The following is a 14,599-nucleotide window of genomic DNA, read 5'->3' as shown; positions in this document are numbered from 1 at the left end:
ATAAGAAAGTATTAAAACTTTGTTCACAGATGACATGATTGACTATCTAGAAAACCCCATAGTATTAGTGAATACTTCCTGGAACTAATAAGCGATTACAGCAAGGTTGCAGGATATAAGGTTAGTATATGATAGTCAATTGCTTTCCTATATACAAGCTATGAGCAATTGGAATTTGAGAGTGAAAATACATCACTATTTATGTTAGCACCAAAAATTGAAATACTTAGGTATAAGTTAACCAAATATGTACAAGACCTATGAGGAAAACTATAAAACTTTGATGGAAGAAATCAGAAATTAAATAAATGAATAGATATTTCATATTCATGGATGACAAGACTTAATATTATTAGATGTCAGTTTTTCCCATCATTAGCTATAGATTTAGCATAACCCCAATAAAAAATCCAAGAAATTATTTTACAAATATGAATAAACTGATTGTAAAGCTTATAAGGAAAGGAAAAATACCCAGAATAACTAACACAATATTAAAGAAGAACAAAGTCAGAGGAATGACACTACTTGAGATCAAGACTTATTATAAGGCTACATTAATTAAGACTGTGGTATTTGTAAAATAATAGACAAACATATCAATGGAACAAGACAGACAGCCCAGAAATAGACCCATATATAGTGAACCCAAACACAGTGAACTGATCTTTGACAAAGGAGCAGCAAAGGCAGTTCAGTGGAGAAATGACAGTCTTTTCAACAAATGGTGCTAGAAGAACTTTTCCTTATGTGAAAAAAATGTGAATCTAGATACAGACCTTATAGTTTCACAATAATTAACTCAAAATGAACCATAGACTTAAATGTAAAGCACAAAACTATAAAAGTTCTAGAAGATAACATAAATGACTTTGAGTTTGGTAATAAATTTTTAGATACACCAGCAAAGTTGCAGTGCATGAAAGAAAACAATTGATAAGTCAGACTTCATTAAAATGAAAAACATCTGTTCTGTGAAAGATAGTTAAGAGAATGAACCGACAAGCCACAAAGTAGGAGAAAATATGGGCAAAACAGCTGTTAAAGAACATGTATACGGAATCTACAAAGACCTCTTAAAATTCAACAATAAGAAAACTAACAACAACTCAATTAAAAAATGAGCAAAAGGTCTGAACAGATACCTCACCAAAGAAGATACACAGATAGGAAATAAGCATCTGAATATATGGTCAACATCATACATCATTAGGGAATTTTAAATTAAGACAATGACATATACTACATACCTATTAAAATGATTAAAATCCAATATACTGACAACACCAAATGTTGGCAAGGATGTAAAGCTAAACATTGTCTTATCATGTGATCCATCAATCATATTTTTATATCTATACAAAAACCTGCATGTAGGTATTTATAGCAGCTTTATTCAAAATTAACAAAACTTGGAAGCAACCAAGATGTGATTCAACAGGTGAATACATAAACCACTGTGGTACATTCAGACACTAAAACATTATTTATTGATAAAAAGAAATGAGCTATCAAGCCACAAAAAAAATGGAGGAACCTTCAATGCATATTACTATGTGAAAAAAGCCAGTCTGAAAGGCCATATGAGTCCTACCCTATGACATTCAGGAAAAGGCAAAACTATAGAGATAGTAAAAAGATCATTGATTACCAGGGGTTTTGGAGGAAGGAGGTAGGCATGAATAGTCAGATCACAAGGGGTTTTAGGACAGTGAAGCTATTATGTATATACTGTAATGGTGGATACATGATACTATGCATTTGTCAAAAACACATAGAACTGTATAACATAAAGAATGATCCCCAGGAGTTCAAAACCAGCCTGAGCGAGACCCCGTCTCTACTATAAAAATAGAAAGAAATCAATTGGCCAACTAATATATATATATAAAAAATTAGCCGGGCATGGTGGCTCGTGCCTGTAGTCCCAGCAACTCGGGAGGCTGAGGCAGTAGGATTGCTTGAGCCCAGGAGTTTGAGGTTGCTGTGAGCTAGGCTGATGCCACGGCACTCACACTAGCCTAGGCAAGAAAGCGAGACTCTGTCTCAAAAAAAAAAAAAAAAAAAAAAAAAAAGAATGATCCCTAAACTATGGACTTTAATAATAATTCATCAATAGTGTTTCATTAATTATAACAAATGTATCACACTAATGCAAGACATTAGTAATACGGGAAATTGGGAGGGGGCAAAGGGTTATATGGAGCTCTCTGTACCTTCTTCTGCTCAACTCTTTTTTTTTATTCTGGTAAAAAAGAAATCACAAAAATTTACCATCTTATCTATTCAGCTTTTTTGTAACTCTAAAACTGCTATGAAAATGAAAGATTATTAAATAAAAAAAGAAAGAAATCTCCATTGTGTTTTGAAAAGAAGCTACTTGTTTAGGGTATGCTTGAGCCTTCATTTTTGTATTATCAGCAACTAGCACAGTACTGGTGGCACCACAAAAACTCAATAAAAGCACATTGAATAGATGAACAAATGAATGCAATTTAAAAAAATAATAATATTACAAAAAAAGACATGGAAGAACCTTAAATACATATTATTAGGTGAAAGAAGCCAAACTGGAAAGGCTACACTCTTTACGATTTCAACTATATGACATTCTGGAAAAGGCAAAACTTTGGAGACAGTAAAAAGATCAGGAATTGTCAGGGGTTTTGGGGGAGGGAGAGATGAATAGGTGAAGCACAGAGGATTTTCAGGGCACCAAAACTATTCCGCATGATACTATAATGATAGGTAACATGTCATTATACATTTGTCAAAACCCATAGAATGTACAAGACCAGGAGTGAACTCTAATGTAAACTACAGACTTTAGGTGATAAGGACGTGTCAATGTATGTTCATTGATTGTAACAAATGTAGCACTGCGGTTCTTGACATAGATGATGGGGGAGGAGATGTGGGAGGAGGAGGGTAGGGGGTAGGGCACATGGGAACTCTGTACTTTCCACTTAATTTTGCTGTGAACCTAAATCTGCCCCCAAAATTAAAGTGTCTGTGTGTGTGTGTAATGCTAGAAAGATACTCCATTAATGCAATTTAGTACAATTCAATGCCATTAAACAGATGTTTTAAAAGCTCTATGTGCCGAGTGTTGTGGTGAGCTGGGATGCATTAATCAAACCAATACTGTCTCATACTTATTTCGTATTACCTCTCCTTATTGATTTCCTCTAATAAAATATAACTATGGAGAAAGTAAAAAAGGAACTATTTTATTAGCAAGGAAATCCCAAACTACTTTCCAGCTTTTTTTTTCCCAGGGCCTATTATGCTTCTATTTGTTTATAAAGATGCTGAACTGCCACCAGAGAGCCCACAGTTCATACTCTTCAGGACCTGCCCGTACCAACATCACTACTACCACTACTGCTAATCATCGTCATCATCAGGAAGTATTTATTAGTAAGCAAAATATGTTCTGACAGACACTATACTAATCTTTGCACGTAGGTGCTTCCTGCTCTCCCAAACGTCATAAACTAAAAAAAGCAATGCCAAAGGGAATGATAACATAGTATTCAGATAAAGAGCACAGATGCAATGAAATCTTGGTTAATGGAATTGTTTCAGGGATAGAGATTCCGGCTAGTTGAATTTTCTGTTCACATGAAATTTAAATACAAAATCCTGTTGGTTTCTTCTTTTTTTGAGACAGAGTCTCACTCTGTTGTTGCCCAGGCTAGAGTGCCATGGCATCAGCCTAGCTCACAGCAACCTCAAACTCCTGGGCTCAGGCAATTCTCCTGCCTCAGCCTCCCGAGTAGCTGGGACTACAGGCATGTGCCACCATGCCCAGCTAATTTTTTTTCTATATATTTTTAGTTGTCCAGCTAATTTCTTTCTATTTATTTTTTAGCAGAGATGGGGTTTTGCTCTTGCTCAGGTTGGTCTCGAACCCCTGAGCTCAAGTGATCTCCCTGCCTCGGCCTCCCAGAGTGCTAGGATTATAGGAGTGAGCCACCCCGCCCAGCCCTGTTGGTTTCTTAATTGAGGTAAATAATTTTAAAATTTCTAAGTTCAATTTCCACTCATTGTAAAGGGTCCTTTGAACTAAACTGAGTTCTCCTTTGATGTCTAGGTATCATGCAGAGTCTCTGGGATGTTACCCTGGGTATGAGTAATAATTGTCCAGGAATGATGATTGAGAATATGAAGGATAGGAGGTATGTTTTTAAAAAAACACAAAACTTTTAATTAAATAAATTCTCTCTTTTGGTGTTATTTGCTTTTTTTTTTTCCGATTAAAGCCTTATTAGTTAAAGACCAGCGTCAAGCCTATAGTCTAACAAAATCATATTTATTGACACAATGCACCGAGGGAGGAGTACTCCAGAGGAAGTATGCATTGATCTTTGAGTGAAGGAAGGAAGAATCCTTGTAATATTTAGGTTTCCACTGAAAGATTCTGAGGAGGGTTTAGGGATAAATCCCAGATTGGTTGGAATTTCTGAGGCAGAATAAAGAGAAGTGGGAATTAATTAGGGGTTGGGTACTGGCATGAGGCAAGGGTGGCTTAGAAATTGGGTGTCCTCAGTAATAAAGGCAAGTAGCAAAACAGGTCTGGGGCATCACTGGTAAGAAAGCAGTAGTCACTCAAAGGAGGTGGGGGTCGTTATGCCATTTTACAACTGCTGCGTGACCTTGGGAGAAACAGTGTTTTCTGTTAACTTTGCAGCTGGCTTTATCTGTCCGTCCTCCCTGCCTGATTAATGGCAGGGCTGCTTATTCTCATTCCATACTGATTTTCACCCTTTCGGTCCCAGGAAGATTTTGACGTTTTACAGCCAAAATGTGGAATACAACAAAACATTCTGACAATTGAAGATTCTTGCTAACTGTGTTTTGATGAATCCAATCTAGCCCCACAGAAACTGTGAACTGCTCAAGGGCAGCTCTTCCTCAGTTTCTTAATTTGAAAAATAAAGCTAATACTATTTATCTCAGATGATTATCATGAGAATCCAATAGGATTTAAGATGCCAAAATGATTTTGCAATCTGTGGTGTACTATAAAAACATGAAGTAGATTATTATTACTATTATTATTATTTACTAATTATAGGTTCTTGTCTAGAGCAATTTATAATCCAAGATAACATAGTTGAGACTTGGCATTTAGGGTCCGCTCAGTAAATGAAGAGAGATAAAAAATATGTTTAGGTGGTCTTTAAATATTTTATGCATAGGTCAAGGCTAAGATCAGCCCTGCGACCACCCCTTCAAAAATGATAAGTCACATAACTGGCAATTAAGGCTGGCTCGAGCTGAAAACTATGCTGCTTATGAAGTTTATCTTTTCCGTGGAAACTTCCTCATGACTTAAAAAAATCTACATTCACATACAGGTGTGATGAGATTTGAAACTTACTTAAATGACAGGGGAAATGATTGAGCAGTATTTTTCCTTCTTCCCAGGCATGGGCTGAGAAGGAGAGAAAGGAAGACATTTTCTTTTGAAGCTCAACTTTGGGTAGTCCAAGGGCATATAGAGTGCTTCAAGACACGGAAAACGTGTGTGGGAAGTTGCCAAAATATATCTCATCATTTTGCCTACGGCTGCCTGGGACTCCAATTATTTTTTTCTATACTTTTGGGACAAACTACCTATTCACAACTCAATATTGTATTTTAAAAAGGGTGGGTTATTATTAATAGGTCATTTGGTCCTTAAGACAGACTCACTTCATTTCAAGAATAAAACTTTTTCAGACCTATATCAGATTCTCTCTTTTGTTAGAGCATTTCACTCATTCAAGGAGAGATAGTAAAATAGAGAGAACCGAAGATCAGAAAGTGGGGAAAAACAGGGGAATAGAGAAACCAAAACTAAAACAAACAAAGCCCATATTCAACTTGCAGCCTTTTAGAAATTAAATGTAAATAAAATTATTTGCATTTTAAGGAGGTTTCCTGAAAAACCTTAAGATACATTCAATATGTTTTCAGGTCAAGAATTATTAAAGATCTAGTAAACTGTTTTATAGTATCGCCTGAGGCAGAAAACATTTAGTATTGATAGAGCAATTTTTAAACTGAGATTTATAATCCAAAATTACTTTCCATTGGGACAAAGCAATTGTCTTGAAATTCATGCAGTCTTTTTTGACAAACAGATGAAATTCACAACCCTGCAAGCAATCTTAAAGACGATAATTTCTTGTTTAATAGGACTGGTTCAGTTTTTCTGACTTTTTTATTAGCACTATAGAATACATACCTCACTAGCAAATTCTTTTTTTAAAATCCTCAAGCCTCTTGTAAAATTAATTAAAAGGAAGTTCTACAGAGGTGTGGAACTGGGGTGGCCCTCCTAGAATCTTCACCCCCAAAAGCTACTCCTTTTCACGCATTCTCTGATCCCACTTTGTAAGTGGTTCCCATTAAGCTTTAACAGGAGGACAGAAATTAGGAAGTCTTTTTCTAATGATTCCCACTAGGTTTCCCCCAAATAATTATTTAACTTCTCTGAATAGACATGATGGAGCTTGCAGAGAGCAGCTTGTTGGAATGACTTTATAATGGTAGGAAAAATAACCAAGCTTGCACAATTATAGCTTATGCTACTGTCCACATTAAATTCACTTACCATCTCTACAAATGATAACTTCTGGAGTCAGCGAAAGGGTTGTGGTGCAGTTGTGTGGGACAGGCTGGCAGTTATGAATGGTTACTACATTGAGGTTCAGATTTCCTTGGGGCTCAGTCTCTAAGCACCATCAGAGGGCCAGGAGGGCTATGCCAATCTCTGCTTAAAGCAAGATAAAAGGCAATCTATATTCCGAAAGTGGGGTCTAAGTACTTTCACAATGAGTTACAAATTGGGAGAGACTGGGGACAACAGTGGTGAAAGTGACCCAGAGAGCAAACGAATGAGAATTCCAAAACCCTAGCCAGGATTTGATCTAATATAGTAGCTAAGCTGCAGAGGAATTGCTGAATATAGAAGTTGCTATTACTGAAGTCTGAGTGACATTATCTCATCAAGCCCTCAGTAACTATCCAAGCCTTTGTATCAGGTATCTTTTTTAAAGTCCTCTATTCCTCTTTGGCAATGCTCAGAGATAAAAAGTTGTAATACATACTTCTAGGATCAAGCTGCTGCCCAGAAATTGAGAACCTAACAGAGAAGCCAGCCTTCTTGCTACATCAGTGCCTCTGGAGAAGCTTCTCCACAAGTCAACTGTCTGACAGCTACTTATTTACCTCCCTACTTCTTAGATATACTTGGCAGGGCAATTTTGAAATGTACATGCAACAAAAGAGCTATGATTCCATTAAAATAGGAGCCCCAAACAATACCTTTGATATGGTCTAAATGTTGGTGTCCCCCTCAAATTCATATTTTGGCACCTAATATCCAATGCAATGGTATTAAGAGGTGGGGCCCTTGGGAAGTAATTAAGTCATGAAGGCTTATGAATGTAATTAGTACCTTCATAAAAGAGGCTTGAATGAGCTCTCTTGCCCCTTCTCCCATGTGAGGATACATAGAAGGCCTCATCTATGAGAAACAGGCCCTCACCAGATACTACATCTGCTGATGCCTTCAGTTTGGACTTCACAGCCTCCAGAACTGTGAGCAATAAATTTCTGTTGTTTATAAATTACCCAGGCTAAGGTATTTTGTTATAGTTGCCTGAACAGACTAAGATAACCCTGAAGGACAGCCATGCATCCAGAAATAAATTTTGTTTCCAGAACTGCCTTTGAGAAGAATCCCCTGATCAAAATCCTCAGTGTTCTGCCATCAGAAACGTTCCCTTTGGAAAAAACGTATGGGCTAAGAAAGAATCTAAATCTTCTCTTGGTTCACCTAATAGTATGAGTAACAATTCCTTTTTTGTATTAAACTACTGGAGTTGTTCCAATATGCCATGCTGTGTAAAACCTTGTATGCTTTGTTTCAAGGACGTTGGCTTTGGAGGCTAGAAGACAGGATCTAGTAATTAATTCCTGTGTTAGCATAAATGGCCATAAACTGAAGGAATTAGGGAATCCATACAAGCTCCCCAATGGATCACAGATCATACAAACAGTCATGCACCATATGATGACGTTTTAGTCAATGATAGACTGTATACACCATGACGGTCCCATAAGATTATAATGGTGATGAAAAATTCCTTTTCTATATTTAGGTATGTTTAGATACACAAATATTTATCATTGTGTTACATTGTGTTACAATGGCCTATGGTATTCAGTACAGTAACATCCCATACAGGTTTGTAGGCTAGGAGCACTAGGCTATACCATATAGTCTACATGTGTAGTAGGCTATATTCTAGGTTTGTATAAGTACACTCCATGATGTTTACGCAACGACCAAATAGCCTAATGATGCATTTCTCAGAACATAGCAACTCATGACCATATTACAAAATGGGCGACTCTGTGTTTATGTTGGCCAGGAATTTCTGCCTTTTTGTTTGCACTTCTCTGAATGCCTCTAGTTAGCTAGTGGGATTTTGTGAAATTTTCAAGATAAATTCCCTGTAACTTTCCTCCACTGCAAATACAGTTATGTAGCCCTTTTTACTGGGGGTACTGGAGAAGATGGAGAAAAACAATGTAACCAAATCAATTAAGCAATGGCATTTTTCCAGTTCTGAAAGGCCGACTTCCTACAATACTTACTAGCTGGTTGACTCATTTGGCACCAAATATAGTGGCTACTTCAGGATTTATCTGTTTCAAATATGTATGTTTTATCTCCCACCAACTCTAATCATTTGCTGCTACAGAGACTAGCAGTGCCTCACTTTTCTTTTGAAAATGGTATAACTACTTTGGAATATAGTTACGTAGATTCTTGAAAAGTTAAATAATCTCAGAGGGAAAAAAAGGACAATAGGCAAAAACTAAAAAAATCTGAATAAAGAAATGCCTTTAGTTAGTAATAATGTATTAATTTTGATTCATTAATTATTACAAATGTCACCCCCTATCACTCCATTCATTCCTGCCCACCAGCCCTAACCATAGGAACTTAATTAAGATATTGATAGGGGAAACTGGGTGCAGAGTATATAAGAACTCTCTATACTATCTTCACAATTTTTCTGTAAATCAAAATTAGTCTAAAAATAAAGTTTGTTTAAAAAAGATTTAAAGTTTTTTTTAAAAAAAAAACAAACTGGAAAAGTTAAATGTATGCCTGCTATAAAATTCAGCCACTCCAAGTCTAGGCATATAGCCAAGAAAATAGGAAATACATGTGTATACCAAGACGTACATATGAATGTTCATTGCAGCTTTATTTGTAATAGTCCCAAACTGGAAATAACACAAATGTTAATTCAAAAGTGAATGAATAAGAAAATAGTTGTATATTCATATACTACTCAACAATAAAACAGGAATGAACTATTGATACATAGAGCAAGAGGGATAAAACTCAAAATAATTGTAAGTGAAATATTCCAGAGAAAAACAAGTACCTACTGTATGATTTTGTTTAAATAAAACCTCTAGAAAATGTAGACTGATTTATAATGACAGGAAGATCAGCATTGAGGGAGAAGGGCAGGACAGAGGGATTTCAAAGGGGCACTAGGAAATGTAGGCATGATTAATATGTTATCTGCATTATGGTAATGGTTTCACAGGGATAGACATATATAACGCAGGACTTACGATTGCACATTTTAAATTGTGTGGTTTGTTGTATGTCAATTATACCCCAATAAAGCTGTTCATTTTAAAAAATCTACTCAGATGGGCCAGGTGCGGTGGCTCATGCCTGTAATCCTAGCACTCTGGGAGGCCGAGGTGGGTGGATCCTTTGAGCTCAGGAGTTCGAGACCAGCCTGAGCAAGAGCGAGACTCCATCTCTACTAAAAATAGAAAGAAATTAGCTGGACAACTAAAAATATATAGAAAAAATTAGCCAGACATGGTGGCACGTGCCTGTAGTCCTAGCTACTTGGGAGGCTAAGGCAGGAGGATCACTTGAACCCAGGAGTTTGAGGTTGCTATGAGCTAGGCTGATGCGATGGCACTCTAGCCTGGGCAACAGAGTGAGATTCTGTCTCAAAAAAAAAAAAAATCTACTCAGACATATACAGGAAAAGAGAGATCTTAGGCTCATGTAATTACTACCTTTGATCACGAAACATACCTCTGAGCTTTTTGGTAGTAGATATTCTGCTACTAACTATGTACTAGTGTACCTATCACTTGCCCTTTTGGGGACAAGTTTCTTGTTCTGAGAAAGGAAGAGTGACCTTTAAGGTCTTTTATAGGCAGATACATTGATAATAATCTTAAACATGTATCTTATAAAACAATTTAGAAGAAATTCAGTTGCATTATTTTCAAATAAATCTTAACTTGAAGTTGCCTAATAAAATGTTACTAATTAGGAAGCTTAAAGTTCAAATGGAAATTAATACTTAAGAATTATTTGTAGTATATTATTATTATTATTATTATTATTTTGGAAAATCTGCTCTGCTCTGTACCAGGCAATCAATGAGAAGGGTTTTTTTTTTAATATAAAAACCAGCTTTATGGAGAGATATAATTCACATGCTATATAATTCATCCATTGGAAGTATACAATTCATTGCTTTCTAGAATATTCACAGATTATGTGCAACCATCACCATGGTCAATTTTATAACATTTTCATCATCTCAAAAAGAAGCACCAGCCTGCTTAATGGGTTCAGGCTTTCCTTCTGGAGTGATGAACATGTTTTGGAACTAGATAGTGGTGGTGGTTGCACAATATTGTACTAAATGCCACTCAATTGTAGACTTTAAAATGGTCCATTTTATGTTATGTTATATTTTACCACACATGAAAAATAAACCTATATACTTTAGCTATAACCCCCTATTACTCCATTCCTTCCCACCAGCCCTAAGCAACCAGTAATCTACTTCCTGTTTGTGTATATTTACTTAATATGAACATTTCATATAAATGAAATCATATACTATGTGGTTTTTTTTGTCACTGAGAATAATGTTTTTAAGGCTTATCCATGTTGTGGGTCAGCACTTCATTCCTCTTTATGGCTAAATAATATTCAATCGTATGAATATACCACATTTTATTTATCCACTCCTCAGTTAAACATTTAGGTTGTTTTCAATTTTTGTCTATTATAAATAATGCTTCTATGAACATTTTTAGACAAGTTTTTGGGTGGATGTATGTTTTGATTTCTTCTGGTTACATGCCTAGGAGGGGCATTGCTGTATTATATGGTAACTCTATGCTTAACCATTTGAGGAATTGCCAGACTGTTATCCAAGGGGGCTGCATCATTTTACATTTCTACCAGCAGAGCATGAGGTTTTCAATTTCTCTATGTCCTCACCAACACTTGTTATAATCTGACTTTTTTAGTATAACCATCTAGTAAGTATAAATTTGTATCATGTGGTTTTGATTCACATTTCCCTGATGACTAATGATGTCGGGCACCTTTTCATGTATTTGTTACCGAGAAATACACTCCTATAGTCAATAATTTGCATAGGCTCTCAGGGGGTTCATGAACTCTCAAAAGTTATGAACCCCTAGAGAAGACTTATTGGGTGGACACATGGAGGGAAATTATCATGAGAGTAATTTAAAATTATATTTAAACATAGTAAGTAATATAAGTGTACTTGTTTATTTATACTGCTATATACTCAATAAGAACACTGAAAATAATACATTTTAATATCAGTTACACTTAAATATTAGATTGATTTCTACTACATGATTCTTAATGGGGGTGTAAGGGGGAAGGGTCCCAATTCCTATCAAAATGAGGAACATACATTACACATCACCATCTCTGAAACCAAATGGAAACCCCATAAACTGAGTGAGGTAAGAAAGGTTACCTATCTCTTTTTGTATAATGAGAAGGTACTAAATAGAATTAGAAAACCAATAGAATTGATATCTATACACTAGAGAGTTATCTGGGTAATAGGAGAGTGAAAAGAGATCTAGGCATGTGCTAAATGGAAGGATCAGTCATTTTGAGGTTGAGCAGTGGATGCTGGGAAAAATCAACACTATCCAACATGAGTCAATAGTTATTTTGGCTGAGTACCAGCCTGCTATTGCCACTGCAGCTTTACACTTATGACATGTGAAGGTTGTCTGTTGCCAGGGAATAAATGGACAGTGATCGGAAAAGTCACCTGCAAAGTTTGGACCTTTCCTGTGATTGGATGGAGTAACTATGGCCTAAGCTTGAGAATCTAGAAGAAATTGGCTCAGGCAGCTTTGGGAGGGTCATTATACCCTGAAGACATATCCTTAGAACAAGAGATAAACCTTCTTATGTTAGAAGCTTATGCATTTGCATTTAAGGCAGTCACCCTTGCTTTCTCCACCAGATCAGCATTTAGAGAATGGAATGATTTGGAGTTGCAATTAAAATCCTGGGCAGAATCCCTTTCAGGATGTTTCATTGCTTAACAGCAAAGACAGCAAAGAAAGATAAGCAATTCAAGGTCTGTACCTTATTTCACCTTCTCTAATGTGACCTGCCAGTTCTTCAATAAATTTCTCCCCTTTCATCCAGTAGATCATTGGCCCGGACTCTCCACTGAATCCGAAGAATGCTTTGCAAGGGATGTTCAGAGGCTTACCTGAGAATGAGAGAAAAAGAAATGAGCAGATGACTCCTGGTTATCACTGGGAGACAGGAAGGGACCATTTAACATCCGAAGGAAAACTCTGAGGTAACCTATTTTTCAACTCTTCCTCCAATCATCTTATCATTGTGCATGAGAAAATTTTAAGTAAGTTACGAGGGCTTGTGGGAAATTTTAAAATTCAAGGCATTATCGAAAATGAGAAAATAAAGATAATCAGTTTTTAGAACTGTTTATTTTTACTGCTTCCCTCTCAGGAACTAATATGAAAGAATCAAATGAAAAGAATACCTTTTTCTTTTTCTTTTTTTTGAGACCATTAAGCACTGCTTACTTGGGCTTGCCTTTGTAGCTAACATTAATGAAAAGAATAAGTTAAATTTTTTTGGTGACAAGACATATCATAACAGACTATCCTCTATTATTAAGACTGCACAGGGAAAATTTGTTTATTTTGATTATTATATATTTTAAGAAAAATTGAATAATATAAAGTATAATGGTTAATTTTAGGTATGAACTTAACTGGAGTAAGGGATACCTAGATAGCTGGTAAAGCATTGTTTCTGGGTATGTCTGTGAGGACGTTTCCAGAAGAGACTGGCATTTGGATTGGTGAACTGAGTGGGGAAGATCTGTCTCAGTGTGGGCAGGCACCATCCAAGTGGCTGCCTACCCTGCTCCACTATGGAACAAAAGGCAGAAGAAAAGTGAATTCTCTCTCTGCCTCCCTCCCTCCCTTTTTTCCTCCCTCCTATTGGTTCTGTCTCTCTGGAGAACTCTAATACGCAAACCAAAGGGAAAATGTTTGAATTACAAATCTATCTATAAAAAGTCCATGCAGGGGAAGCTGTCTTACCATATGGTCTGTATTCTTGTATCACTCACAGTACTTAAATAATTCTAAGCAGTATTTAAGCACTTTTCATTGTGCATCTTTGTGATTTTAACTAAAATTCCGTTTTAATTGTAAATTCCTCACTACCTATATAAGCAACTGTTTCTTGCTGGCATTGATTTCATTTTCTTTTGGCAAAGTAGATCAGTAAGGGAAGAATGGTAGAGAGAACACATCTGGACATTTCTGACACAGGAATTCCCCCAATTCATAAATCATATTAGAGCATATTGTTTTCTCCATAATATACAATCCTTGCCCTAGTGAAAGCACTAGATAAAGCAATTTCAAAAATATTTTTTCCTTGTGGACTTCACGGTGGACTTGTTCCCATCATCACTCTGAGCCATGGACAAATTCTCCATTTTACACTTCGATCGATCCAAAACTTCCATGTTTTAAGAACCACTGCTTTCTGAAACCATTTCTCTTTAGTCACCAGAAATAGCAGATGGCTTTCTTTGAGGACCATTTTCACAAACAAACAATTTATATTAAGACAAGCAGAAATTAAAGAAACCCCATAGACATGTGGATGCTGGGCTGACCCCTAATAAGTGACTTGTTGCCAAATTAATAGTTTTATGATAGTACAAATGTATACCTCAGCAAAATGACATGTTGCAGACCTTGGGATCATTCCATAATTGTCAAAACCTTCAATGTCAAGATTCTGTCATATATATGTCAGACACAAATCTGAAACAAGCTTATTCATTGTTACTTTGAACGTGTGCTCTGTCACATAGCTGCATAAAAGTGAAAGACAGTCTTGTACAGTAGAAAGTGCATTGGACTAAGAGTCAGGAACGTTGGATCCTGTTTTGGATCTATGATGAACAAGACAAACTGGCCCTTGATAGATTACATAACATTCTGTAAAGTGATTTTTCATATATATATAATGAGGATGGTAATAGTATTTGGAAGGCTCACATAAGATAATGTATGCAAAAGTCCTTGGTGAACTCAAAAGCCCCATCCAAAGTTAGCATAGTGTTGTTTTCCTTCTGAGGCTTGGTCATACAAGTAGAAGTCAAATTTGAGGCATGATCTGATGTGGATACCGAGA

General features: G+C 36.2%; 1 protein-coding gene across 1 annotated transcript in view; it reads right to left on the bottom strand.

The window, feature by feature from the left end:
* Positions 1 to 14,599, bottom strand: part of IL1RAPL2 (interleukin 1 receptor accessory protein like 2) — a 1,045,794-nt gene that overhangs the window by 38,274 nt on the left and 992,921 nt on the right. Inside the window, exon 7 of the mRNA XM_012787202.2 lies at positions 12,494 to 12,623. Coding sequence (XP_012642656.1) covers positions 12,494 to 12,623 — 130 coding nt within the window. The remainder of the gene's footprint in view (positions 1 to 12,493; positions 12,624 to 14,599) is intronic.

Source organism: Microcebus murinus, chromosome X (genome assembly GCF_040939455.1).
Source record: "Microcebus murinus isolate Inina chromosome X, M.murinus_Inina_mat1.0, whole genome shotgun sequence".
Taxonomy (NCBI): domain Eukaryota; kingdom Metazoa; phylum Chordata; class Mammalia; order Primates; family Cheirogaleidae; genus Microcebus; species Microcebus murinus.
This window is presented reverse-complemented; position numbering and strand designations above follow the sequence as displayed.